The sequence below is a fragment of the Myotis yumanensis genome, unplaced genomic scaffold (assembly GCF_028538775.1).
Source record: "Myotis yumanensis isolate MYYU_CA2020_CCGP unplaced genomic scaffold, mMyoYum1.0.hap1 SCAF_14, whole genome shotgun sequence".
Classification (NCBI taxonomy): domain Eukaryota; kingdom Metazoa; phylum Chordata; class Mammalia; order Chiroptera; family Vespertilionidae; genus Myotis; species Myotis yumanensis.
In genome coordinates, this window is record NW_027223765.1 from 49,485,027 (window position 1) to 49,511,013 (window position 25,987).

A 25,987-nucleotide genomic window follows, 5' to 3' on the forward strand; every position below is an offset into this window, starting at 1 on the left:
TGTGGAAGTCTTTGTGTGTAAACCATTCCTGCTTTGTACTTTAGTTAGATGTGGTTTTGTCTGATTCCACCACTAAACATTAAACATCTGAAGGGTAAGGACTATTTCTAACACATTGTAGTTCTCTAAAGTCAGTATTAAAAGTGAAATGAATGACCTTCCACGCTGGTCATGAAGGATAGGATATGTGTAAGCATTCGTTGACTTACTACTGTGTGCCAGGAGCTGTAGTTGGCACTGGCCTTACATAGCGAATGTATATTCCAAAAGAAACATAGAAAGAATTCCCCAAAATACAACTATGCACTATCTAGATCTGGGTCTATAGATGTTGGAGGTATCCAGTGGGACTGCTACACCTTAAGCAACAGAACTTTGAAAATCCCAATAAACATCCTTGTTCAGACAATGAAGAAACTGACCTCAGAAGAAACTGAGCTTGCTATTTCAAAATGTTGGACCCCAGTTCTTCTCAAATACTACCGACAGCATGCATTCTGTTGTACAGGGGTATCTGCCCAACCAAAGGATGTGAAGGTATGTCTTTTATGCACTTTGTTCTGATAAATCATTTTGTAAGAGGGAAATGGAATCAAAATATATGGTAGCACACACGGCATCATATTAATCTTTGCTCCTCTTTGACAAGTGAAATTTGCTTTAATTCATACCTTTCAGTTAAAAGAAGTATTCATCATTGTGCTTCATCAAGGTGAATTCAAATTCTTAAACTTCTGAAGCATCATTTCAGTCTCTGGTTACTGATGCTTCTCTGTTTCCTAGTTGTGGGAGGTTGTTTGGTAAATATGTAATCAGAAAAGTGAAGAATTACTCTTGAGCAAGAGCCATTCTCTTAAGGACTTGAATGACTCAAATATGAATTTCCCCCCAGAGAGCAGCAGAGAATTTGGTAATATTCTGTTTTCAAAATTCAGATAATTTCCAAATGCTTGTAAAGTAACAGAAACCTCTTTTTCTACTATGTCTAATAAAATGAAGCTAATTCACAGAGATGTTTAACTCTTGCTGATATAAAGTAGTTTGGTGATAGACTATGTATGAATGGATTCCTGAGGTGGGTGGAAGATAAGTCAACTTATTTCTCCAAAACAAATGAAATTTTCTGGAAGAAAATCTTTTCCTGGCTGGACCAGGGGACCCCACCCACATCTGTGCTCGCAGGACAATGCCACATTTTTACTTTTCTGTATATGTGTCCGTTTTCTATGCTGGAAAATGAAAATCTTGACAATTGGTCTAGTTTTGTTGTTTCTGAAGAAACAGCACTAAGTAGGAAATGGCAGGAATTCAGTAAATGCTTATTAAAGGAATGAACTCCCAGCTCCAATTTGCATGCACATGCCTCCTTAACTGTAATTCAGACTTTAGTGTAAGCTAATCATACATATACCTGAGAGATCTTTATGCTGCCAAATGTCCACGTTCGGTTGTAATTTAACTTAAAATCTGTCCAATTGATTCTACCTATTGAAGCAAATTGCTCTGACAGGCCTTCATTTTCATCAAAATTCCAATTCAGTCTATGCTTTTTTGGTATATCCCCTTAACTGCCTCTTTTGCTGTGAGATTATTCAAACTCTCCTCTTCTGTCTTAAGCATTGTTCTTGGCAACAAAGCTCGATGCCTGCTCACGTAGGGTAAGGCGTTGCAGTAGGCATGCTCACCTAAGCTTGTGTCCCTCCATCCTCTTTTGCTCTCTCATTTAATCTTTATCTCTCCAAACCAGAAATACTCCCTTCCCCCAAAGCTCTTGAATTAGGGAAAAGGTCAAGAATTAAATGTTATCTCATCATTCTTCTTGGAAATACGGAATCCTCACTGGTTTGTGAAAGTGGGAAATAGGAAGCCATTTTCCCCATCTAAGCCTGAGCAACAGCTAAGTAGAAGCGAAGGGATAGATTTAAATGAGAACGGCTCTTATTAAATCAGCCCAAATCAAAGCTGATTTTACTGCAGGAACTGTACGCCTGACAAGGTGTAATTATAAAAACTTGATCTCCTGCTGCCTTTATGCATATTCACTTTATGAACTTAGACCCCTAGAAGCCTCCCAGGACCGCCTTCCCATTTTTAATAAGCACTGAGAATGAGGCGCTTCCTGAAGGAATTAAATGAGGAAGAAGTTTTTTTGGTTTTCTTTTCTTTTTTTTTTTTTAGCTGAGCAACAACATTAAGACAAAGAGGCAGCTATTCTGCTGGGTTTTGTGTGTGCTCTAAGAGCCAGAAATGAAGTTGAACCTCTAGAGCGTCACAAAGGCCTTATAGTTTGACAATTAAGGGAACAACTGATCCATGGGGGGGTGGGGGGAGAACAATCTTATTATTAATTGCAACTTCTAAATAAACATCACTGGGTCTCTGTGCAATTGCTTTGGAATACAGTGGGGCCTTGACTTACGAGTTTAATTTGTTCCAAGACCGAGCTCGAGCTCATTAAGGAGCTCATTAAGGAGCTCGTTAACTCAAATTACTCTGTCAACTCAATGCAAAAAATCGGTGAGAGACAGCTGGTATCTCAAAAAACTCGTTAGTCAGGACACTCGTAAGTCAAGGCCCCACTGTACTTGTCTTTGGGAAAAGGAGGGTGTTTCTGAGAACTGCCCGAAGATGGGGTAAAGCAGAGCCGGGCTACCTACCAGCTGGATCAGGTTCCAGTTGATGAGTTGCTATAATGGGCCACACAGAACCAACCAGGTGAAGGGAGAGCGGAATCAGCTCCGGCCAGCAGGTCATCCCACATGGCTGCCAACCTCAGCACTCTGCCCTGCCAGGTGGAATCACACTTCAGGGAGCCTCTTAAAGGAGGAAGTCAGGGTGGTTGAGAGGCTGGTTTCTAATGCCCCCAACCCCCCAAATAAAAATTAATGCTGTGACACCCCCAATTCTATGAGTTTTTAAGAAAGTTAAACTTCGGATAAAATCATGAGTGCTGTGAGCAGCTTTGAAATCATTACTTTTGTCACACTCTGTCTTACCAATAGAGGCTCAGAGGAAGTTGTCACTTGCCCACAGTCACTCAGCTTGTTCCAGAAAGCTCCATTATCACCTCGCACATCCAAGGCCATGAAGAAAGGGCTCACGCTGCCACCCTGCCGTCCCATTATTCCATGTCAGTCTGGTTGAGGGCAGAAAAGAATTATGGGTTGTGCTGTGAGTTTTCCTGTCCTTGTTTACGTCAAAACAATAGCTGACTTCGGGATAGGATGCCTCCACCAAAGCTGGGATATATTTAATTCTATTTTGCAAAGAACATTACTTCCAGCATGCACTGGGTTTGGAGCTCCCAGGTGGGTGCATCAGTTGGTGAAGCCATTAGTTGAATGTCAGGGCTATTTTTCTCCCCCCCCCCCCCCCCCTTAGAATCTGGGCTCTTTTCTTTCCCTGCTGTGGATGATTAAATCTAAAATATTTATGTGGCTTTATAATAACTATTCAACATTTAATGCACCTGATATTTGCCAAAGTGCTTGACAGTCAGTGTTTATTAACAGGAAAATAATTGCTAAGAAACCTGAACTGTGACATTTGGGGGGCAAGTCCCTTTGGGGCTACCCAGGGTGTTCCCGGGAACTATGTTGGGGTCAGTGATTCTGAGTGAAATTTATTGGCCAAATTCTGCCTAGGGTCTCATACTTGAAGGTCCCCCTAGTTTACCAGGCTTTGTCCCAGGAATCCTGAAGGACAGTATGATATTATGCATCCCATTCCCTCATCAAGCGCTTACTAAGGATCAACTAGGGGTTGAGGATGAAGAATTAATAAGACTGCTCAGATCTGGGCTCGGTGTTCCTGCCATGATGCCTGGGGTCCAGCCTTAACTAGAACTAATGGTTGTCAATGGCAGGGACCAGGGGACAGGAGATGGGGGTATGGGGGGAGGTGAAATCTGGCACAGGCTGGGGACACTTTTGGTTGTCACTACTGGAGAGGGTACTACTGGCACCTAGTGGCAGAGGCCTGGAACGCTGCCAAGCACTCTAGGGTGCAGGATACCCCAGCACAACAAAGAAGTTTCCAGTCCAAAATGTCAGTCATGTGGCGGTGGAGAAACCCAGTGTGAGCCTTATTTCTCTGTTTATTATTATTATTTCTGGTTACACATCAGCCTGCCCCCACTATATTGTAAGATCTTTGAGTGCAGAGACCATTTCTTATTTTTTTGCTATTTCCTAAAAATAAGAATAAAAAACTAATAAGAATAAATAAATGAAAGTTTGTGAGGGATTTGTTCTTCATTCCAGCCCTTGATTTCACACCCACCCTCTGCTGAGTGCTCCAAGATCGCAACTTTCTCTACTGCTTCTTGAACCTCCGCCCACCAACTCTCCAGCACCTGACACATAGAACACAACTCAGTACATAGTGTTGAGTGAATCAGTGAATATCCACACCCATTAGCTTTGCTCAGCCACCAAGGCGTCCTCCCTGCACAGGAACCAGTGAGAGATTGTAGGTACAAATAGCCTTTCCCAGACATGGTTCCCACAGCTCCCAGCTGCACTGTGGCTTCAGACAGAACGGTGGGCTTAATCTGACCTGGGATGTGGGCAAAGCTTCGCAGAGCAAATAATATGTAAGCAGACTGTCAGTTTACTCTAAAGACACTTAACCATCGAGCCATAGACACACAACAGAAGGTCTGGGCCTCCTGTTTTCTGGGCGGGTGGAATTCTCTTCATTCAGCAGCGAGCATGCATTGCTAGGGGGTTAGGAAGATCTTACGCAGAAACTTGCTAAAGAGTGAAGTAAAGACTAGGTGAGGTTCTCACTTCTCCACGCCTAGACTTTGAAAGAAACACTGAGGCTTCAAGTTAACATTCTTTTCCTTTTGTACTAAACTCTCAGTAAAAAACAATTGTTTATCATCTTTAAGACCAGTTATTGTGAAAATCATAAAGACTACTTCTTTATGATCCAGAGTGTCATGGTTTTATCAAGAACAAATGTTAGTGACAATAAAGGTGCTGTGTTTAATCTTAGGTAAAATAACTTTCTTCATTCTGTAGTCCCATCTGACACTGCGGGCAGCAGAGAGGGCCCCAGCTGAGACCGTAACATGCATTTCTTCCGAGACGAGGTTAAGAAGATCCTCCTCGGCTCCAGTTCAGCGGCGCCTATCACCTGGGTGTAGGTGTAGGGACTTCACAGCTTTGTGAGTTTGATACCAAGTGAACCTTTCAGGCTGAGATGCTGCTGGTATTTGAGATACTGTTCCAGCCGGATTCTGCGAGTCCATGAAAGAAACACCAGATGGTGATTTGTCTGAGGGTAAGGGAACTGGTGCTAATTTTAGAACATTCTTGGCCATTTCTCTTACCCGAAGCGAGGAAGGGAATTCTCAGTTGGAATGATTTTCCAAGTTTCAAGAAGGAGCTGTTTGATTTCCTTAAAAGTGTGCCATCATTCTGCTTAGCAGTATGTCGGGCCAGACCACAGCATTGCATGCAGAATGAACGTGTTACTAAATCTCCTTCCAGTCATTGGAGAACGTATCATCTACCAGGACAAAGGTGGGCCTCCCGCACCTGTGGCCCACTGACCCACTGACGTCCATTTCCACATTCACTCTACCCCTGAACACCTCCTTTTTTAACTTGCCAAGCTGGTTGGACCTGTTTTTAAATCTCTGGTTTAAACTGTCAGGTGGCAAATACCAAAAAGGCTCACGGGTGAGGAGAAGGAAGTGTAAGGTGTAGTGAAACAAGGACTGGGGGGGCCTGGGCCTGTGGGCAGGCGGTGAGGCAGATGGCTATGCAGATGCACTCTCACACTCCCTGCAAGGTAAACTGTGAGCCAGGGAGCAGCAGGCGGCTGGGTGAACGCAAGCTTCCACGCTGCCTGCTGTTTACAGTTCCATCTCAGAGCCTTCAGTCTTCTATACTGAACCCAACAGACAGTGGCTATTGAGCAGTCACCATGTGGAAATGCGAGGCTAGCCTCTGAGACCCAGAGGCAGTTGGATAAGAGAGTCCTGGCTTTAGGGTTATGTGAGCCACGGTGCCACGGGCCAGAATGCTGGGAAAGCAAATCGTCGTATTGGAGGCAAGGAGGAACAAGGGATGGATCCAACCTGAGAAATTGGGCTGAGGAACAGGTGGTCAAGTGTGAGAATGGAGGCTGGGCTTCTACAGTCAAATATACTGGGAAGCTTCTTCCAAGAGGAAAGGCATTGAATAAGGGACCGGGTGCGGAAGAGGACAGAGGGAGTGTTTGTGTGCCTGTGTGAGTGTGTGTGCGTATGTGAGTGTGAGTACGTGTGTGTGTGCTTGTATGATTGTATGTGTGAGGGTGGGTATGAGTGTGTAAGTGAGGGTGTGAATGTGTGAGGGCAAGTGTAATTTAGAGGTGAAGGCCCTAGAAGATGAGCTTGTGGGAAGAGCCTAATTGTGGAGCATAGGTTTACATCCTATAAAGGCAGGATGAATACTAAGACACTTATTCAATGGGAAATTTTCAGTTGGAGAGGGGTATTAGTAAACCTGTGTTTTTAGAAACTTATGTTGCCCTGGCCAGGTGGCTCAGTTGGTTGGAGCACAGTTCCATACACCAAAAGACTGCAGGTTCAATTCCCAGGCAGGGCATGTGCCTGGGTTGCTGGTTTGGTCCCCAGTCAGGGTGCATGGGGGAGGCAGCTAATCAATGTTTTTCTCACATTTCTTTCTCTCACTCTCCCTCCCTCTCTCTCTGAAAATCAATGGAAACATATCCTTGGATAAGGATTAATTTTTAAAAATTTTTAAATAAAAAGTTTATGTTAATTAAATAATTTGCTGGTAGTAGCAGTTGGGGGCTGATTAGGAGATGATTGAAATAGTCTAAAGAAAAAGCAGTAAGACTCTAATCATTACACAAACTCTTTCATGAGCACTTACTATGTGCCAGGCATGAAACCAAGTGCTTCGCCTACATTATTTCAGTAAAGCTCACAGAAATCCTATGTATTTTTATTCCCATTTTCAGATGAGTCCTGAGGTCAGTAACGTGGCAGGTAGTGGCTTAGCCAGATGTGAAACCAGATCTGTCTGATCCGAGGCCTGTGCTGGTAACCACCACTGTACACTATCCCATAGCAAAGTGGGAGGGCGGGGCAGGGAGGGGGAGCTGCAGCAGGCTCCCGGTGGAACCTGGGAGTTTCTTTCAGCCAAGCTGGTACCTGCCAGTGCAGGAGTAGGGCTGGAGACGAGGAGCTCTTTTCACACGAGGAGTGGAGGACACCCATGTGGAGATAGCAGCAAAGAGGTGGGATGTGGATCTGAGATGTGCAGGAGGTAATAGGGGGATGAGAATGTGAGAGAGGGGAAGGGTAAAAAGAGAGGTTATGACTTCATAAAGTCCCAAGTGCGAGGGATAAGCAGGAAGAGACTCTCAATGAGAACTTAACTTGGGCAGTAGTGCTGACCATCAGATCTTCCATCTAAAAGATTTAAAAATGAACAAAGGAGAGGTTTCCCTTAACCGTGCCTAGCCAAAGAGATTTAGAAATACCCCTTCCAGTGCGACTTCTTCTCATGTGTATATTGTAAATGGGTACACAGAGCCCAGAGCTGTGTCTTGATAAAATAACCATCCAAGGGCCTGGCTGGCCTGTGCCTGGGCTTCCTGAGCTCTCCGGGCAGGTCCACCAAGGGGACATTCTGCCATCTGGAGCTTCAGTGGCGCAATCGGTTAGCGCGCGGTACTTATAAGACATTCTGCCATCAGGGATGCTGGAATTCCAGGTTCCCAGTCTGGGGCCCCACTAAATGCATCTACCAACTTCCAGCCAGGACCTGGGTGTTCCACATGACACGCCCCAACCTCTAAATCAATTCCTCACCAGCCGGCAGGAAGTCCCTCTCCCGATCCTCTCTTCCTTGAATCCAGCTGCGCTTCAGTAATCCAGACTACTGTCACCCCTTGTGAAAGTGTGACCACCATCTCCTACTTCTCTCCTCGTCCTTCCCGCAAATCCAACTTCCCTGGAGCTGGATAAATGCCTTTGTCATCACATCCTCTAAAGGGTCTCTGGCCCTAAAACATAAAGAACCGCTATTGAAGTAATTTCAAGCAAATTAATTAAGCCTTCCTTTCTCTATCAGTGGTTTCAACCTTCTGGCCCTTTAAATACAGTTCCTCATGTTGTGACCCAACCATAAAATTATTTTCGTTGCTACTTCATAACTGTAATGTTGCTACGATTATGAATCATAATGTAAATATCTGATATACAGGATGGTCTTAAGCGACCCCTGTGAAAAGGTCGTTTGACCGCCAAAGGGATCGTGACCCACAGGTTGAGAACCGCTGCTCTAGATTGATAACCCGCCAGGCTCTCTCCCACCTCAGCACTCTCCTGCGGGCGCTTCCTTCTGCCTGGATGGCTCCACCAAGACAGCCACACGCAGGCTCCCTTATTGTCTTCAGGTCTTTCATCAAAGACCTTTTAATAAGGTTTCCCTGGTTACCCAACCTAGGATTGTAGTACTCACTCTCCCATCATATCAGTTCCTGTCCTTGCCCTGTGTTGTTTTTTTCTCATGTAACACTTACCACTATCCAAACCACTAACACTTCACTTATTTACCATGTTCGTTGTCTATCATGATATGATATTATGAGCGGCACCTAACAGGGGCAGCTCATTCCACAAGAAAGTGTGTGCTGCGGGGAGGGATTCTGTCTGCTTTTGTCCACTGTGTCCCAGTGTCTAGAAGGTCACTTGACACACGGTGAGAAGTGATGTGTGATCAGTGCAGTTTACTGATTTTTTGCTTGTTTGTTTTTGGTGTTTTGTATCATTTTGGATGATCTAACTAATTTTCCTAGTTCTCACTTGAAGAACATAAGTAACTTCAGATTCTTTTTGAGGTTGGTTCCTCATATCTAGCTATAAAAACAAATAAGCAAACAAAAAAGTTGTTATCTATCATTTTAAGGAAGAACACTCTGGTCTTTTGCCTTAGTTTTGAATGCCGAGGGTGGGGTGGAGGACTGTTCTATTTTTAAATTATTAAAAATGAATTAAGAATTTTCATTTGAAAGGTCTTCCCATTCATGCTTAATATTTTAGTATACGTGCTACCAAAGTGAGCACCATTCATGCTTCAAAATAGCTATTATGTGATCCAGCTGAGCGAGGAGCTCGCTAACGGCCGAGGTGAAATTAGTCCCTGCATCCATTTTGTATTTAGAAACAAGGAAGTCAGTGAATATTAGAAAACCAAAGCTCTTTATTTTAATTACTTTTTGTTAATAAGTAAAAATCATCAAAACCTCTGTAGAATAGAACTCAGACTTTTGAGAACGTTCCCCTTGTCTTGAGGAAAATATATTTGTTTTGATAAAATGTGGGTGATTCAGCAAGTACAACATTATTTGTGAGAAAGTGCATGTCTTTGCCAAAATGCATGGAATTAAGTGCCCTGGGGCAACTAAAAATGTGACTCAGAAAAATAATTTAATAACTATTCCTTGCTCATAGCAATACAACCCGAAGTCAGGCGTGGCCCGTGGGGAGTGGACCGGCAGAGTAGACCCGAGCACAGTGGGAGGAAGTGCCCACGGAGCCAGGCACACAGCAGCACGAGTGCCTCCGAGGCAGGAACTCAGCAAGAAGCCGGAGCATGAACCCAATGCAAACGTCAGCCTTTATTAACATGTTGTCAGCTACTGAGGTTTAGCCACCTCTCTCAGTCAGTCCTGAAGGCCAGGGGTTGTTCTCATTCTAGACCTGCTTTGGAAACGCACTCTTGACAATGAAATCTCATTGTTCAACAGTTCTGCCCTGTGTCTCCTATACCTGGGAATAATAACGCCAACAGCTAATATTTATTGAGTATCTGTCATATGCCAGGCATGGAATGAGGGTTTACATATTACATCTCACTTAATCAGAACAATTTTTTTTTTTCGCTTAAAGTATTACAAAGGGTATTACATAAGTGTCCTTTTTTCCCCCCCACCCTTGACAAACCAATCAGAACAATTTTATGAGATAGTAATTATCCCCCGTTTACAGATGGGGGAACTAAGGGAGAGAAGGCTGAGGGATAGTGGCTAAAGTCATACAATGAGTCAGAGATGAAGAGTCCAGAGCTGTAGCGATCACCCCTGTGCTCTACTGCTCTCCCGGCGCCTGGAAACCGGAGAGATGGGGAAGCGATGAGGAGGGATCTGCAAGGGCTTTTCTCCCACTGTCCGGAGGACAGTAAGAAAGCTGCATACTAACTCAGCAGCAAGGCTCCCCCAGCCTCCATTCCAGATTGCTTCAAAGGAGCACTAGATTGAGACCCATCATTTTCCAACCTTGGAGGAAGGTGGGCTGGGAGGTTGTCACTAACACAAAACAAAAAGCCTCAAGGCCAGTCCAAACCAACAACACAACACTGTGTGTGCATTTGACATATTCTCATTCAGCGAAATGTTTTTATTAAAAAGGGGGGGGGGGGGGCAGAAAATAACACAACACACACAAGACAGATCTAGAGAAAAAGGGAAGCCAGCATCTCCAGCTGCAGGCCTGCCTGCCATCCCCTGGAACGATCGGCACAGCTGCTGGGTCCCTCAGCTCCTCCGTGGTCCTCGCGGTGAGAGCAGCCCCCTGAACTGATGTATCTCCATGTGCCAAGAGCCGCGCTCTTCATCCCTGCCCCCAAACACAGGCCCACACTGGTGTGTGCACAGAAGCAAGACGCACTCACTATGGGAGACTCGAAAGGTTTATCAAAGGTTATTTGGAACCAGGCCGGCGTGGCTCAGAAGTTGAATGTTGACCTACGAACCAGGAGGTCGCAGTTCGATTCCTGGTCGGGGCACATGCCTGGGTTTCGGGCTGGATCCCCAATGTGGGGTGTGCAGGAGGCATGATTCCCTCTCCATTTATGTTTCTTTCCCTCTCTCATCCATTTATGATCATGATTCTCTCCATTCATTTATGTTTCTTTATTTCCCTCTCCCTTCCTCTCTGAAATGAATAGAAATACATATTTTTAAAAGGTTATTTGGACTCTTGATAACTTTCTCATTACAAAAGGCTTTTAGAATGCATCTTCACTTGTGTATAATTCAACACTCATAATTTCACCACATTTTCAAAGATTATCATTATTGCAAGTATGCGTTTATTTTTAGCGTAAGCTACACGCCATTACCTTACAGGTACCATAATTCTGCGTTCTCTCAAAATCATCAAAGTCCTTGCGCCGTGTTTATTTCCCAGGTGTTTTCCAGTGGATTCCATGCTGTGTGCCCTGGTGCACAAATAGCAGGGAGTGGCTCCTGCAATATGGGACCAGGAGGGTGCGTGAGGACCTCCAGAATGAGGTGCAGCCTGCTTTGTGCGCTTAACAAAAACCAAAACCAAAACAACAAAAAATTCTTTCTATTTGGTTTCATTTTGGAGATAGTAAAAAAATTTTTTTAAAGACATGATACAATATTTTAAGCAGCACTTAAGGGCATCTCTGCCAACTGGTACAGGGTTATTACATCTTCAGCTAATTTCTGCAAATTTGTGTGGAATCAGGGTCCTTATTGTGATTAAGAACATCATATGTAGAACCTTCATTTTTGTAATAGCTAATTCTTCCTCTCATCAACAGGATGCAATATGGCATATAATGGGATCTCATTATAGCAGATTTTAATATAGCACAGGTCAAACGGTGCCCACGCAGCAGAACTGCTCACAGCCAGATTCTAATGTGCAGTTTGGTGGAGCGCATGTTATTGCACTGCTGTCTGATGCTGTTAGTCCCAACTCCCGACACTCAGCTCCACAGCTTTTATTAAGCAGCCAGTTGGGGGGGGGGGGGTGAAGGGGAGAGACAAAAACAGCCCAGCTAGTGTGGCTCAGTGGCTGAGCATTGACCTATGAACCAGGAGGTTATGTTTCGATTCTCGGTCAGGGCACATGCCCAGGTTGTGGGTTCCATCCCCAGTGGGGGTTGTGCAGGAGGCAGCCGATTCTCTCTCATCATTGATGTTTCTGTCTCTCTCCCTCTCCCTTCCTTTATGAAATCAATAAATATATTTTTCAAAAAGGGAAAAATAAGATAAAACTGCTTCTCTGAATTTTCTTTGCTTGTACAGGGATGTGTGCTCTATCGGCTTGGATGTGTTAGGTGTAACACTGGAAAGGGTGTTGCAGGAGTTGTGACGGCACTGGACACCATTCCAGAGAGGCGTAATCTTAGCAAAGCCTGGATGACTGACAGCCCCGGCTCCAGAACCAAACTGTGTTTGTGTCTGGGTTAGGCTACTTGCTGGCTGGTGACCCTGGGTAGCTTACTTAACCTCTCTGTGCCTCTATAGCCTCCCCTGTTAATCGATGGTAGTAACAGCATTCGCCTTATCACTGAGAATTAAATGAAGATAACACATAGCAGAGTGCATGCTATGTAGAAGCTCTTCAATAAATGGTAGAAGACAGCAAGTAACAAGAGACTAATCTAAAAAGGGAGCTGGGAACATGAGACCGACCTATGATAATGAGGCCTAGCGGCAGCGTCTGCAGTGCTGCAGAAAGCCTGCTGGAGTGGGGCCGTGGAGAGCAGAGGTGACCGTGGCCGGGGACGTTTTGTGGAGGGAGTTTGTCCCCGGACCAGCAGCCCTGGTGTCACTCAGAAGCTTTTCATAAGCACAGACTCTCAGGCCCCCTCCAGACCATTGAATGGGAATCTGCAGCTCAACACAAGGCCTGGCAGACAGTGGCACGCCCTGCTCTCGGACACGCCTTGCTTCTCGAAGCCTGCCACTCCCTCTCAGCACAGACATGAGCACAGACAAACACTCAGGGCAGCGGGACACTGAACTCCCAAAACGCCCGCCGGCAAGAACTGCGCATGTTACATTCTCACAGTTATATGTTGGAAATAGGATAGAAGTGGCAAAACGAAGCGCACTCAGCTAGGTAAGGCCTGAAACCTAAGTTACAATGCAACTAATATTTATGCCTAACAGGGCAAGAATCACAAATATGTATTTTATCCAGCCTGAAAATGAAAACCAAGAAAACATAGGACCACTCTCTCTAAGAGGGTTTGAGCAGAAGTTCCCCGTACCACCAGCTTACAAGAACATGCATCCCCTAGACTCTAGACCCCCTAGTGTGGCTCAGTGGTTGAGCGTTGACCTATGAACCAGGAGGTTATGTTTCAATTCTCGGTCAGGGCACATGCCCAGGTTGTGGGTTCAGGCAGCCAGTTCTCTTTCATCATTGATGTTTCTGTCTCTCTCTCTCCCTCTCCCTTCCTTTCTGAAATCAATAAATATATTTTTTGATTAGGGCCTAGGATGCAATGACGTTGCAGTTCCATGGGTCCGCCCATCCATCCTCCTGTGCACACATCAAACAACGCAGCGTTTCATCGAGGGACACTACACAGCACACACTGCAGAGGGACAGCCGCTCCCCCAGCTCCAGGCCCACCTTGCACTTGCACACGTGTGCCTTCCTCTGTCCCATGCACCCAGCCCAAACCTTGCCGCCAGAGACGCGGAATCTTTGACGTGGAATAAACATCACAAGGAGTGGGATAAGAACCGAAGGGAAGAACTGATGGTGAAAATAACCTCCGTCATTTATCAGGGCTTGGCTGTGTAAGATATTGTCCCACAGATTATCCTCATTTTTTCATCTTGCAATAACTCTCTAAGATAAGCCTCTACTTCTCTACTATTTCCGTCGAGGAAATAAAGGTCTATAAGGTCAAAGAAATTGTCCAAGGCCACACAGCCAAGGAGCAGCATAACCGAGACTCAAACCAGGTCTCTTTCCCTCCAACTGATTGAGGAAAGCCAACCGCTGTCGGTCCAAGAGCCACCCTTTTGAGGAAGGCATCTAATTTGTAATTCAAATGTAATATTCTCCTCACTGGCACTTCCTATGCTGAGAGGGGCGTGCAAAGGACTTTTCTGAAGTCGGGCTGGATTTTAGCCGTGGATGGCAAAGTGCAGAACAGTTTCCTCCTTGGTATTTTAGAAGTTCTTCATTCTAACCATCTGTTGCGGGCTGACAGATGGGTTGATCCATGACAGGATAATGGGTCTTCAATTCTAGAAAGGCATAAGGAATGCTTAAAAAATAGCAGCTCTTTTCATGAACCTAACTGAGCTAACACCTCTTGCTCACTTGCAAAAAAAAAATATTTGTGGGAGGGAAGTGTGAAATATAATCATAATCATTCCCCTAAACAGAAGATTTCTCACTATTGCCAAAGGTCAAATCCAGTAAAATATGCCTATTCTAAAATTATAGTAACGTTTTCAAATCCACCATTTAAAAGGGTACACAGGGCGAAGGGGAAAGGTATGCATAAAGAAAAATAATAGCCCTAACTGGTTTGGCTCAGTGGATAGAGCGTCAGCCTGCAGACTAAAGGGTCCCAGGTTCGATTCCAGCCAAGGGCACATGTCCGGGTTGCTGGCTCGATCCCCCCAAGTAGGGGGTGTGCAGGAGGCAGCCAATCAATGATTCTCTTTCATCATTGATGTTTCTATCTCTCTCTCTCCCTTCCTCCCTGAAATCAATAAAAAGATATATTAAAAAAAGAAAAAGAATAAAAACAATGCCCTTCCTCCCCCCCCCCCCCCAAAAAAAACAACCTTATTCCATCCCTATCTTTCAGTCACTTCATTTTTTTTATAGGCAGCCAGTGTTAGAGTTTCTTATATCTTTGAGATAATTTAAGGAACAGGCCAATTTTTGAAACCCAAATGCTTTTCCCTCTAAGTGACTCAGCCAAATGTGAAGTCTCTATCCTTTCTCCTCCATTCAGGGGTATACATGAGAACTTGTATATGTGGCAGATATTTGGCGAGGCACAGGGACACAAGTGCTCCATCCCCAAGGAAACACTACAGTCTCGTGAATGAGACCAACGTGGGAACAGACTTGGGCTAGCACAGGCTATGTGCCTCCTGAGCGAGCATCGATCAGAGCAGTGGCTCATTCTCCCAGGCAGAGCGTCTTCAAATGGCCTTACATGTCTTAACCCAGCCACCCAGCTCTTTTCCAGTCATGCACTGCAGCCAGATGAAATATTCTCTCTCTCTCTCTCACACACACACACACACACACACACACACACACACACACACGTGCATGTGCCTGGTTGTTGCAAAGTATTATTGTAGCTCTACCTACAAAGAACCACTGGCTCAAAATTTAGACTGTATTAGCAAAAATTTGGCAATATGAATTTAACCTCAGCAGATGGATCTATTTTCAAAAGAACATCAGAATACAGATTGGAAAAAAAAAAGTCATTGCAGCTGAATTTATGGTCCAACATCATTCACCATGAAAAATCCAGCCACGCCATCATCTTCACCACCATCATCATCCCACCCGTCAACTCAACACTAGAAGGTTCCCGTTTCCATGCTTAACATGTTTACTTAAATTTAATTTCCACAGCAATCCTTTGAGTTAGGCAGCCCTATTTCATGTTACAAATATAGACACTGAAGCCCAGAGAGCTGTAAAACCCCTGACCATTTTGCTTTCTCGCATTATTTCCTGCCACACAAATCAACTCTTCCCTGCCCTGTCTGGGAGGCAATTGGTGGTGCAGCACAGTAAGTTAACAGGATTATGTTTTCAAAGGAGTCATTGACAGCCCGGATTTATCTCGGCAGTTCCTCCCACTCTAAGGTTATGTAATTCTGGAGGAGGAGATGCGCATTTTTTTCCAGTTTCAGGGAAGGTGATGGCAAGAGAGCATAGAGCTGGGTTCAGAAGGTGGCATCTGGGAGGTCTGCCAGCATTTTCTGAGTCAAAATTTCTCCGTGTAACTTCCTTGAAATGATTTCCTATAATACACATCCGTTTTAAAGTATAGGTTAGTGGTGGGGGCAACTTAAAAATATTTAGACAAATTAGGAAATGACTTTAGATTATCTGATATTTTAATTATCCATGACTTTACTCTTTGCCATTGTATGGAGGGAAAAGATAGTTATGTGTTATCTTTCTTAAAAAGTGTGTGTGTGTGTGTAGTGTTATCTCATATACATCTGACTCCCAAGTTTTATATACATAAAAGACTGTGGTGTTGGAGTTTTGTTCACTTGATGAGAAAACATTGTACCTCAGGGTACCCGTGGAAGGTGAAGTTCAGATCTGGCCACTTTTGACTCTGAGCCTCCTGCCACGCCCCCTGAGTGCCACACTTCCTCCAGTCCTTTCATCTGCAGGCAGCCTTTCATCTGCAGGCAGCCTTTCATCTGCAGATATGTTCACAAGGCCCAGATGTTTCATGTCAGATAGACAAAGCTGGTGGGTAATTGCCTAGATTTTAGCATTTTCACCTAGTTGCTTCAATGGTAGCCCCCCAAATACTTTGGAAGAGCTAACAAATACGTAAAAATAAAAGAGATGGATAAGATGTTCAGTAGCATCTCCAAGTTTCCAGATTGTTTGGAATTGGTGTTTCAGGATTCTTAAAATATATTCCCAGAAGTGGGATTGTTCGGTCAAGAGGTAGGTCCATTTTTTATTCTTCGAAGAAACTCCATATTGTTCTCCACAGTGGCTGCACCAGTCTGCATTCCCACCAGCAGTGCATGAGGGTTCCCTTTTCTCCACATCTCACCAGCTCTTACTGTTCGTTGATTTATTGATGGTAGCCATTCTGACAGGTATGAAGTGATATCTAATTGTGGTTTAAATTTGCATTTTTCTGATGGTTAGTGATGTTTAGCATTTTTTCATATGTCTCTTGGCCATCTGTATGTCCTCTTTGGAGAAGTGTCTATTCAGGTCCTTTGCATATTTTTAAAAAATATTTTTTATTGATTTCAGAGAGGAAGGGAAAGAGAGTTAGAAACACCAATGATGAGAATCATTGATCGGGTGCCTCTTGCCCATCCCACATTGGAATGGAACCTGCAACCCGGGCATGTGCCCTGACCAGGAATCGAACTGTGACCTCCTGGTTCATAAATCAACGCTCAACCACTGAACCACGCCAGCCGGGCCTTTGCCCATTTTTAAATTGGATTATTTGTCTTCCTTTTGTTGAGTTGTATAACTTTGTTATATATTTTGGAAATTAACCCCTGCTGAAGTCCTGGACAGTGACTCCACCCCTGCCACCTCTAAATCGTTAGGGAGGATATCATCGGAAACTTGGAGATGTTTCTTGAAAGTATTCATCCTCTTATGTCATAGCGATTTTGCTTGAAGTGAATAAAGAAGCTTCTTTTTTCTGAACTCATATCAGACGGTTTTCTAAGCCAGACAGATCTGTATTTGCATTCTGCTCTGCTACTTTCCATGTGTTATCTGATGTACCTGGGCCTCAGTTTCCTCATCTTAAAAATGGCACTAAAATGCTGTCTAACACGACACTTTTATGGATAATTTCATATAAAATCTCTCAAAAGCACTCAAAACATTATGGCTATTATTGTCCCTCACTTAGCATGCTATAGATAATGCAGAGGCTTGTTAAAAGAATGAATGTATGAATGAATGAACGAATGAATGAATGAATATTACCATTCAGAAGGCTTTACCAATCAGAAAATCTCTTTAAATATTTGAAATCATCATAGCATGGTAGTTAAGAACATGGGCTCAGGAGTTGTGTTGCCTGGGTTTGAATTCTCATACCATCACTGATCGTCCATGTGGATCTCAGACAAGCTGCTCAGCCCTCTATGTGAGTTTGCCATGTGCAAATGGGATCATGATTGCAACCTCCTTACAGGGGTCTTGTGGGAGCAATTAGAGGAGGGTTATAAGTACTTAACATTATTCCGGGGATATAGTAAGCATTTAAGAAAAATATTACTATTATTACTTACTAGAGGCCCGATGCACAAAATTCATGAGCGGTACAGTCCCTAGGCCTGGCCTGCGATCAGGGCCATCTTTCCAGGCTGCCTGCAGCCAGCCCCGCCCTCCCTCCCCTACCGCCACCCACCCCCGCTTCCCTGTTCATCCTTGGGGAGATAAGAGCCTGCCAGCTGGAGAAAGGGACTGAGAGGTGGTCAGTGGGCCTCATAGTGACTGGTCAAGCAGTCGTTCTGGTCATTCCACTGTTAGGGTCAATTTGCATATTACCCTTTTATTATATAGGATTTCATAGAAATATAAGTGTAATATCACAAAACTTTGTTGTTGTTGTTTATCAACTTTTCCTTGGTTTCATTGCTATGGGATCTTGGAATTTTCCAGAAGACAAACCAAACAGTTTTATAAACTAAATGATTTGTTTCTAAAATTCACATTTCTTTCACTGTTTTATCTTTCTGTTTGTTTCTATAGGACTTCATCGTCACTGTAGTCTTTTCGTTCTTGTGGTTGGTGGGTTCATCAGCATGGGCGAAAGGACTGTCTGATGTCAAGGTCGCAACGGATCCCAAAGAAGTGTTGTTACTGATGTCAGCCTGCAAACAGCCATCCAACAAGTGCATGGCTGTCCACAGTCCCGTGATGTCCAGCTTAAACACATCTGTGGTATGTTTCCACCTGTGCTTTATCTCCCAATTCTTTCTTTGCCTGTCAAGCGAATAAAACATCTCAGAAGTCATCTTGGAAATTTCTGCCTCCAAAGCTAGATCAATCTAACAGGTGATATTTCACTCCCTGTGCAAGCTGACCCTTTGGTCCTGAAGTTACTATTGTCAGAGCCCATAGACTTCAATGCTGCCAATTACAAAGTTCTTAATAAGAGCGCAGCAGGAATTGGCAGCTGTTGCTTGGATGACAATCAAATCAAAATTCTAAACCCGAAGCAGATATAAAATCTGAATGTTAAGGCTGAAGCCTGCCAGAAGTTAAAAATGAATATTTGATGGCATAAAGGTTACTGGGAAGAAAACATTGCTCGAGCCACACAGAGCTAGAATACATCCAGTTGATTGTCTAAAGAAAAATGCCCAGACTTGGTAGGCGACAGAAAGAAATGCATCGGATAAGAAAGCACTTACAAATGTTATGGTGACTTTTTATCTTTTCTATGCTCCCAGTTTATTTGCTTAATAACTTCAGAAAAGCTGAACTATATTAGTTAAACAAAGTCAAATATTATCATCAAGTGGATAGCTCTTCCAGGAAGACAGAAAACCTGACAGGCAACAGGTTGCTAAATTGGATTCTTCCTGTATGAGTGTAAGAACTTGTGTTATTCCAAGGAAAGAAACTAAGTCTGAGAAAGACAGAAGCTATACTGGCAACAAAAAGAATAGTAGTTATCGGAAAATAAATGACTCAGCAGCGCTGGCTAAAGGAACAACATTCTTTAGCAGCCCCCGAAAATAATTCTCTTTGCTTCAAGGTTAATTTATGCTCCTGCAGCTTTCTGAAATTTAATCTGAGAAGGTTTATAAGAAGGGAGGAGGGTTGCTCATCGGCTCCTGGTGGCTTGGCTGTGAATCTTGCCCGGGTGAAATAGTGAACATGGAAACAGACTATGTATTAGTGTCTCATAGTCATTTTAAAATTTTTTTATTGGTGATTTTTTATTGGCTGCTTCCCACATGCCCTCTTCCCCGGATCCAATTCGATACCTGGGTATGTGCCCTGACCGGGATCCAACCCTGTTATAGTTATAGATACATATCAGTTAAGGTCTTCCAGTTCCAAGTGATAGAAAACTCCATTCACACTGGTTACTGCAAAACAATCCTCATCTCCCTACAGTCTGTTCTTCGCACCTTCACTTCTAGCACCAACATCTGTGTGCATTAGAATGTTAGAGTTGCAAGTAACAGAAACTGACTCTGACTCACTTCATCAGGAAAATTAGTAGCGCAGGAAACTGATGAGACCTGAAGAAACAGGCTCTATACACAGCAGGGTCCAGGGCAGGATCAAGGTTCCAGGTGTCGGGAACCGAAGAAAGGTCCCATCAAGGTGCTGTTGGTGGCAAGTTACATAGCTCTGCTCAAAATGCAGAGTCCCGGGAAAGAGCTCTGCAAAGGCAATCACATTTCTATTCCCAAAAGCAGAAGGACAGTATGTTAGTCTGAAAAGCACAGCCATTTTTTTTCCTTGCAAACTCATTCAGCTCCGAATCATACTGAGCTAGCTTTTACCAAAAATACAAATAAAAATAATTGAAAAAATACTAAAAATGTCTCTTCCAAAGGCAGGACCCAGGGCCAGGACCCTGGAAGGCTGGCAGGAAATGGGACAGTTCCCATCTTCCCTCCCCCATCTCTGATGCTGCCTGCATGGCTGCTACAGGATTCCCTGTTATCAGGTGGGAGTTTTTCTCTTTTTTCTGCTCACACAAGAGAAGACTGCCACTGTACAATTTCTGTGTTTATATTTCTTTTTACAGAAATGTCTCGGACTGAGAAAAAGCCACTCAGGTCTAACCCCAGATTTCTGGTAGAATCTCATTAGCTCATCTTGTACCAAAATAACTATATTTTGTAACTGGGTAACAATTTACTTTCTTCAAAGCACTTTGGCATCTATAATTTCTCCATAACACTGATAGGTAGGCGTACCATCCAGCTATTCCAGATGCAGGGAGCTGAGGTGAGGGGCTTTGCATAAGGTTTCTCGAGCAGTGACAGCAATGCCAGATTAGAGTCAAGTTCTCCTAATGCTGTTGCCACTGACGTGGTGAAGGGCTGGGTTTTGCAGTGAATCTGCAGGCATTTGAATCCTGGCTCCACTGCTCAATAACTGACTGTTCTTGGGCAAATTTAGTAAGCTTCCTAAACTTAGTTACGTTGTCTACAAAATCTATAGTTTTTCATCATCTATAAAATGGGGATATTATAAAAGAGACCTCACAAGACTGTTGAAAGGATTTGATGCTATAATATCTAAGTACTTAGCATAGCGCCCAGCATGTGGTAAATGTTCAGTAAGTTTCCAAGGAAAGCTGCTACAAAAAGTGCATTTATTTCCTTAAATCTCACATAGTGTTAGGGCCTCACAAGGGAAAGAAAAGAGTGTTTTTTACTCTCTCGACTTTCCTTACCAAGGTTCATTGCCCTTCTATCCAAAATTTCCACTCTGTGTCACCAGCCTCACCATAGGCGATCTTGACACATTTCAGTTCATCCATATTTCATCTCCCCTTCTCTCATGGTGCCTGGTGTCTCTCTCTTGTCCGTCCTCACATCTGAGCTTGAATCAAAATCCTCACTCCAGTTTCAGTGGCAAGAAAATATTCAAGAGCCTGTGTGCCCCTAAAATGTGCCAGCCTCGAGGCCTGCTATCTCTGTGATATGAATGGAGTAAGACATCGCTGTTCCTTAGATACGGGGCACATTGACTACATTCTTAATTTAAGTTGCATTTCCCTTGTTTCCAGGTTCTCCTTTAGCATTCCTTTTTTAGCAACCAAGTAGCATCAGGGGAAAGATAGAGACCAATAACTAGAAAACAGTTAAAGTTGCGGCCCCCCGCAGAGCCATCCGTCCATATCTGAAAAGATTCCTTGATAATTTTTCTACTCATATATAATGTTGACACATTTGTGCAGAAGTACAATTTAACCAAAATCTCCCTTTTGATGGAAAATGTCCTAGTGTACACACAGTTAAAAGGTCCTATATGTAAATTAGTCATGTCAGTAATTACCCAATTCATTTTGATGATGCAGCTACTACACTAGTATAAGTGCCTTTATGTTTTGTATCTCCCTCAGCAAGGAGCCTAGAGCACAGCACAAAGTAATAGTAAGTAAATGTCAGTCAATGATAAGGAAAGGAAGCGGATGGGATAGGAGTGAAGGTCGGAGGAAGGGAGGGAGGGAGGTCTGGACAAACCACTCTTTAATTAGATCAATTAAGGGCCTAGAAACTCAGTTTGGGCTCTTGACATCTTCAAGAATACAGCCTCACTGTCAAAGCCCTGTTTCTGTTTCTGTTTCTGCTGCCGCAGAAGAGTCAACTGAAAACAATTCATGGAAATACTTCAGGAAGTGGTTCAGAGCATAGCTTAGCATTTACTAATGTGCCCGACACTGTCTAGCTGCTCTATGCATCACCTTCCCCCAAGGAAGGAATATTGTTTGCATTTCATACGATGAGGTTTGGAGGCTAACTGCCTTGTCTGAGGTCAGAGAGCAAGAAATTGCCAAGCCCAGGCCCCTCTGATTCCAAAGCCTGCGGGCACCTACCTGCAAGGCTGACAATCAGTCAGTCTGCCTGATTCACCTGCCGCTAAAAGATGGAAATACTTTGGTTAGTAGGTCCTGCTCCAAGCCCGCAAGACCACTCATCTTGACCGTACTAACCCCCTACTCGCAGCCCCAGGGCATTCTGGACCACCCACCATTCAGCAACCAAGGGACCAATGTTGACCCAGCACGACTGGCAACACCCTACTCCAGGGCTATGGCTCAAGTGCATTTCGGCTGGAGTGGTTACTAATACTTTAATGTCACCGTTTTGTATGCTCTTGTTGTTACCTGGCTCCAATGGGAGCCATTAAACTGACTGCCGGGGGTGAATGCCCAGGGCAGCCATCTGCCTTGGGGAAGGCTGCAGAACCTCTGTTTTGTCTGGGCCCCTGGCAGCCGTGAGCACTTGTGCTCCCATTCAACCCTTCACACCTGGTCACCCGCCCAGGACACACCTGGAGAAAAAGAGGAATTTGCATAGCAAAGCCTTGCACCCCGTGTTTGAGGAAACATTCCTGCCTCTGAAACCTGCATTTTGTTCCTACTCTGGTTTCACTGTTCCCTCCTGATTGCCAGAGGCTCGGAATGTGCCACCTCTCTGCACACAATCACACACATGCTCTCTGCATACCCCGTACCACGGTCTCTCCCATACTTCTTCTTCAAGGGACTCATTTTCTTTACATCATTACAACAAACAGAAAAGGAGTACCTCTAGCCACAAAATGAAGGTAAATTAATGGACCATCATTAAAATGAAAATAATCCTGTACCCCTTACACACTGTGAGGAATGCCCATTTGGGGAGCTAGAAGGGAGAGACTCAGTCTGTGGAGTCAGACAGAACAGGGCTTTGAATCTGAGATCTCATACTTACCAAGTTATGTGACCTTGAACAAGATTCTTAGCCTTGCTTAACCTCAGTTTTCACATTGTTAATGCCGGTATAATAATGCCACCTTCCACTTAGACTAGCTGATTGATATACAAAAACTCCTTTACGTAGTGCCTAACATGTAGCAAGCACTCAACAACAGTCAGATGGCCTCAACATTGAAGGGAAAAGTGATCTTTCATATTATGAAATTGAGGTTTTTCTTGGGTTTCTGTGCATCTTATTAATTCACTAGAGGCCCAATGCACGAAATGCGTGCAAGAGTAGGCCTTCCTTTACCCGGCTGCCGGCACTGGCTTCCCTCTGGCACCCGGGACCCGGGTTTCCCTCGCAGCCCTGGCTTCGTCCAGAAAGTTTGTCTGGAAGGACATCTGGTCTAATTAGCCTATTACGCTTTTATTATAGATTTGCTTTTGTTCTCCTTTAGGTCTTTGGATTCTTGAACTTCATTCTCTGGGCTGGAAACATCTGGTTTGTTTTCAAGGAGACCGGCTGGCATTCCTCAGGACAGAGGTATCTTCCAGACCCAATGGAGAAGCACTCAAGCAGCTATAGCCAAGGCAGGTACAACCAAGACAGCTATGGGTCCGGAGGCGGGTACAGCCAGCAGGAGAGTTTGGGGCCAGCCTCTGATGAGTTTGGCCAACAGTCCAGTGGCCCCGCCTCCTTCAGCAATCCGATTTAACAGGGTAGTATTTGCATTCCTCTGGAGATAGCCTCGCCATCTTCCAGTGGCAAGAGAATTTTTATGTATTTCAATCACTTATTCATGCAGAGAGTGTTGAATGTAAATCAGAGATCTGTAATCCTCATTAAGGCAGAAAGGCTGTGTCATGATAAACGGTACTTAGAGACAAGATGACATGAGGAGATCTATCATTCATCAAAAATGGCTAATTGGATATTGTACCTTGTTATATACACAGATACATGGTTGTTTTGTATGTGTGTTGAGATAGTCGAAATATGTTGTAGTTCAAAATCTCTAGTATGTAATATGCATAAAGTAAATTAAATAGCACTGAGTTTTCCTATGCATTTTGCTGCAAAAGTCATCTTAATGATTTCTATAAGACAATTTGGTGTATCTCAATATGCATGTATTATTATTTTGAGGTGTAGGCCCTATAGGATTACGTCTCAAGTATTTGTTTCAGACAGTTACTCTGGGTGTTTTTTTTTTACTTGATAAATCGATACTCATATGATTTAGTGCATGAATAGGCATTTTTCTCACAAAATCAACATTTCAATGGTATTTATGAAAATTTTCCAGTTTGCACCATGAATTTGTTAAATGGATGTTTAAAATAATATTCATACTTTGTATACTTGTAAATTTGTCTCTCTGGCTTCTCCAGTTCTGAATGCATTATAACTAAGGTTCGGGGTTCTTCTATCCTTATTAGTAGATATTCAGTGTTAATATATGGTGATTGCCCAATATTTATTCTATTTACTTATCTAAATATTTACATTCCTGTAACTTTCTATGGTATTTTGTGGATCTTATCCTATGGGCCAAGAACAAAAGGCCCAAGAACTTTTTGTGTTTATAAAGTGCTGTTTTCTTAGAATAATAGACAAGTAGATATCAGACATCATAGTCAAGAAGCTATTGTGTTAACATATTAAAGAAGATATTCTGCAGGACCTAAATTACCAACTAAACTTTTAAAACCTATTTATTTATAAAGTTAATATGTTCATCAACTCAATTATTAAAAATTCTCAAGCCTCAACTCAACTTACTAATTCTAATTTGAACATTACCCATTAATTAGAAATTACTGCCAAAAGCCACTCCGTATTCCAAAGAGGGTTCTCATGAAAGATCCCCCAGAATGAATACATTATCAAGAAAATGCCAATCTTTGCTTCTTTGTTTTAACTCAATTGAAACACGAGGGCCCAACAGTGAGGGAAAGCTGTATTTCTAAACAAAAGTTGGTATCAATGTAGTGAACTCATTGTATGATCTGTGATGTTGAAAACATTTAAACACAAAACAATGTTAGATGATATCTGTAACCAATTTCTGGATCCTGTTGGATATATCTGTATTGTGATATCTATTTGATCTTAATAAAGTTATTGCATACAATGCTGGCTGGATAATGGAGAATCTCAACAATAGAACCTGGTTTAGCTTTAACAATGGAAGAACAAGGGGTAAATGCACAGTGTTTACAATCTCTTACCTTGTCTTTGTTCCATGAGCACAGGAGTGTTCATTCATTCATTCCACTATTCCGGAACCTTCCATATACCCACCGCTATGCAAGGCACTGGGATTAGGAGAGTAAGCAAAAGCAAAAACATACCCTACCTGAGAAACTTACACTCTATTCAGAGAGACAGACATTAAATAATCATTCCCCGACTATGCTGTGTGCAACAAAGGAAGGCAAGGATTCCCTGAGAACGTTTATTAGAGGGACCTGAGCTAGTTAGGGAGACGTCAGGGAGCTTCAGTCCTGAACATGCGTAGAGTTTCACAAGGACCGGGTGTGGGGAATGGCCCAGGCAGAGAGCAGCCTTGCTAAGCTCTTGGATGGCAGGATGGACATGTAGAGTTGCCAGAGGGCAATGAATGAGGGTCTTTGTGAGAAGGTGGCTGCTGGTGGGTGTGCGAGGGAAGCCCTGTGTGGGGCCTGTGATCCAGAACTCTAAGGGAGAACATTGGAGGGTTTTCAGCAGAGGAGGGACGCGATGCATTCTGGAAAGACCTCAGCAGCTGCAGGGTAGAGAGTGGAGTGGAGGAGGGCAGAACAAAGGACATCCTGGAAAAGGAAACAAGCCTTGACTCCTAACATCTCTTGGGCAGTGGACTGGGAAGGGGAACAGGTCTGAGTTCTGCCTCATTCACCTTTCATTTCCTGGGACGGTGTCTGGGCTCGACTGCTTTCCTTCAGCACCAGCCAGGAGCACAGTGGCCTCTGCTTCTGATACTGTCATGAATGCTCTCTCCAAAGCGGAAAACCCATAACCAGCA

General features: G+C 43.7%; 1 protein-coding gene across 2 annotated transcripts in view; it reads left to right on the forward strand.

Annotated features, from left to right (window-relative positions):
- Positions 1 to 25,096, forward strand: part of SYNPR (synaptoporin) — a 259,886-nt gene extending 234,790 nt beyond the window's left edge. For both annotated transcript variants that reach the window (XM_070391678.1, XM_070391679.1), the window contains 2 exons: positions 18,275 to 18,466; positions 23,420 to 25,096. In XM_070391678.1, coding sequence (XP_070247779.1) covers positions 18,275 to 18,466; positions 23,420 to 23,677 — 450 coding nt within the window. In that variant the 3' untranslated portion in view covers positions 23,678 to 25,096. The remainder of the gene's footprint in view (positions 1 to 18,274; positions 18,467 to 23,419) is intronic.
- The last annotated feature ends 891 nt before the right edge of the window (positions 25,097 to 25,987 follow it).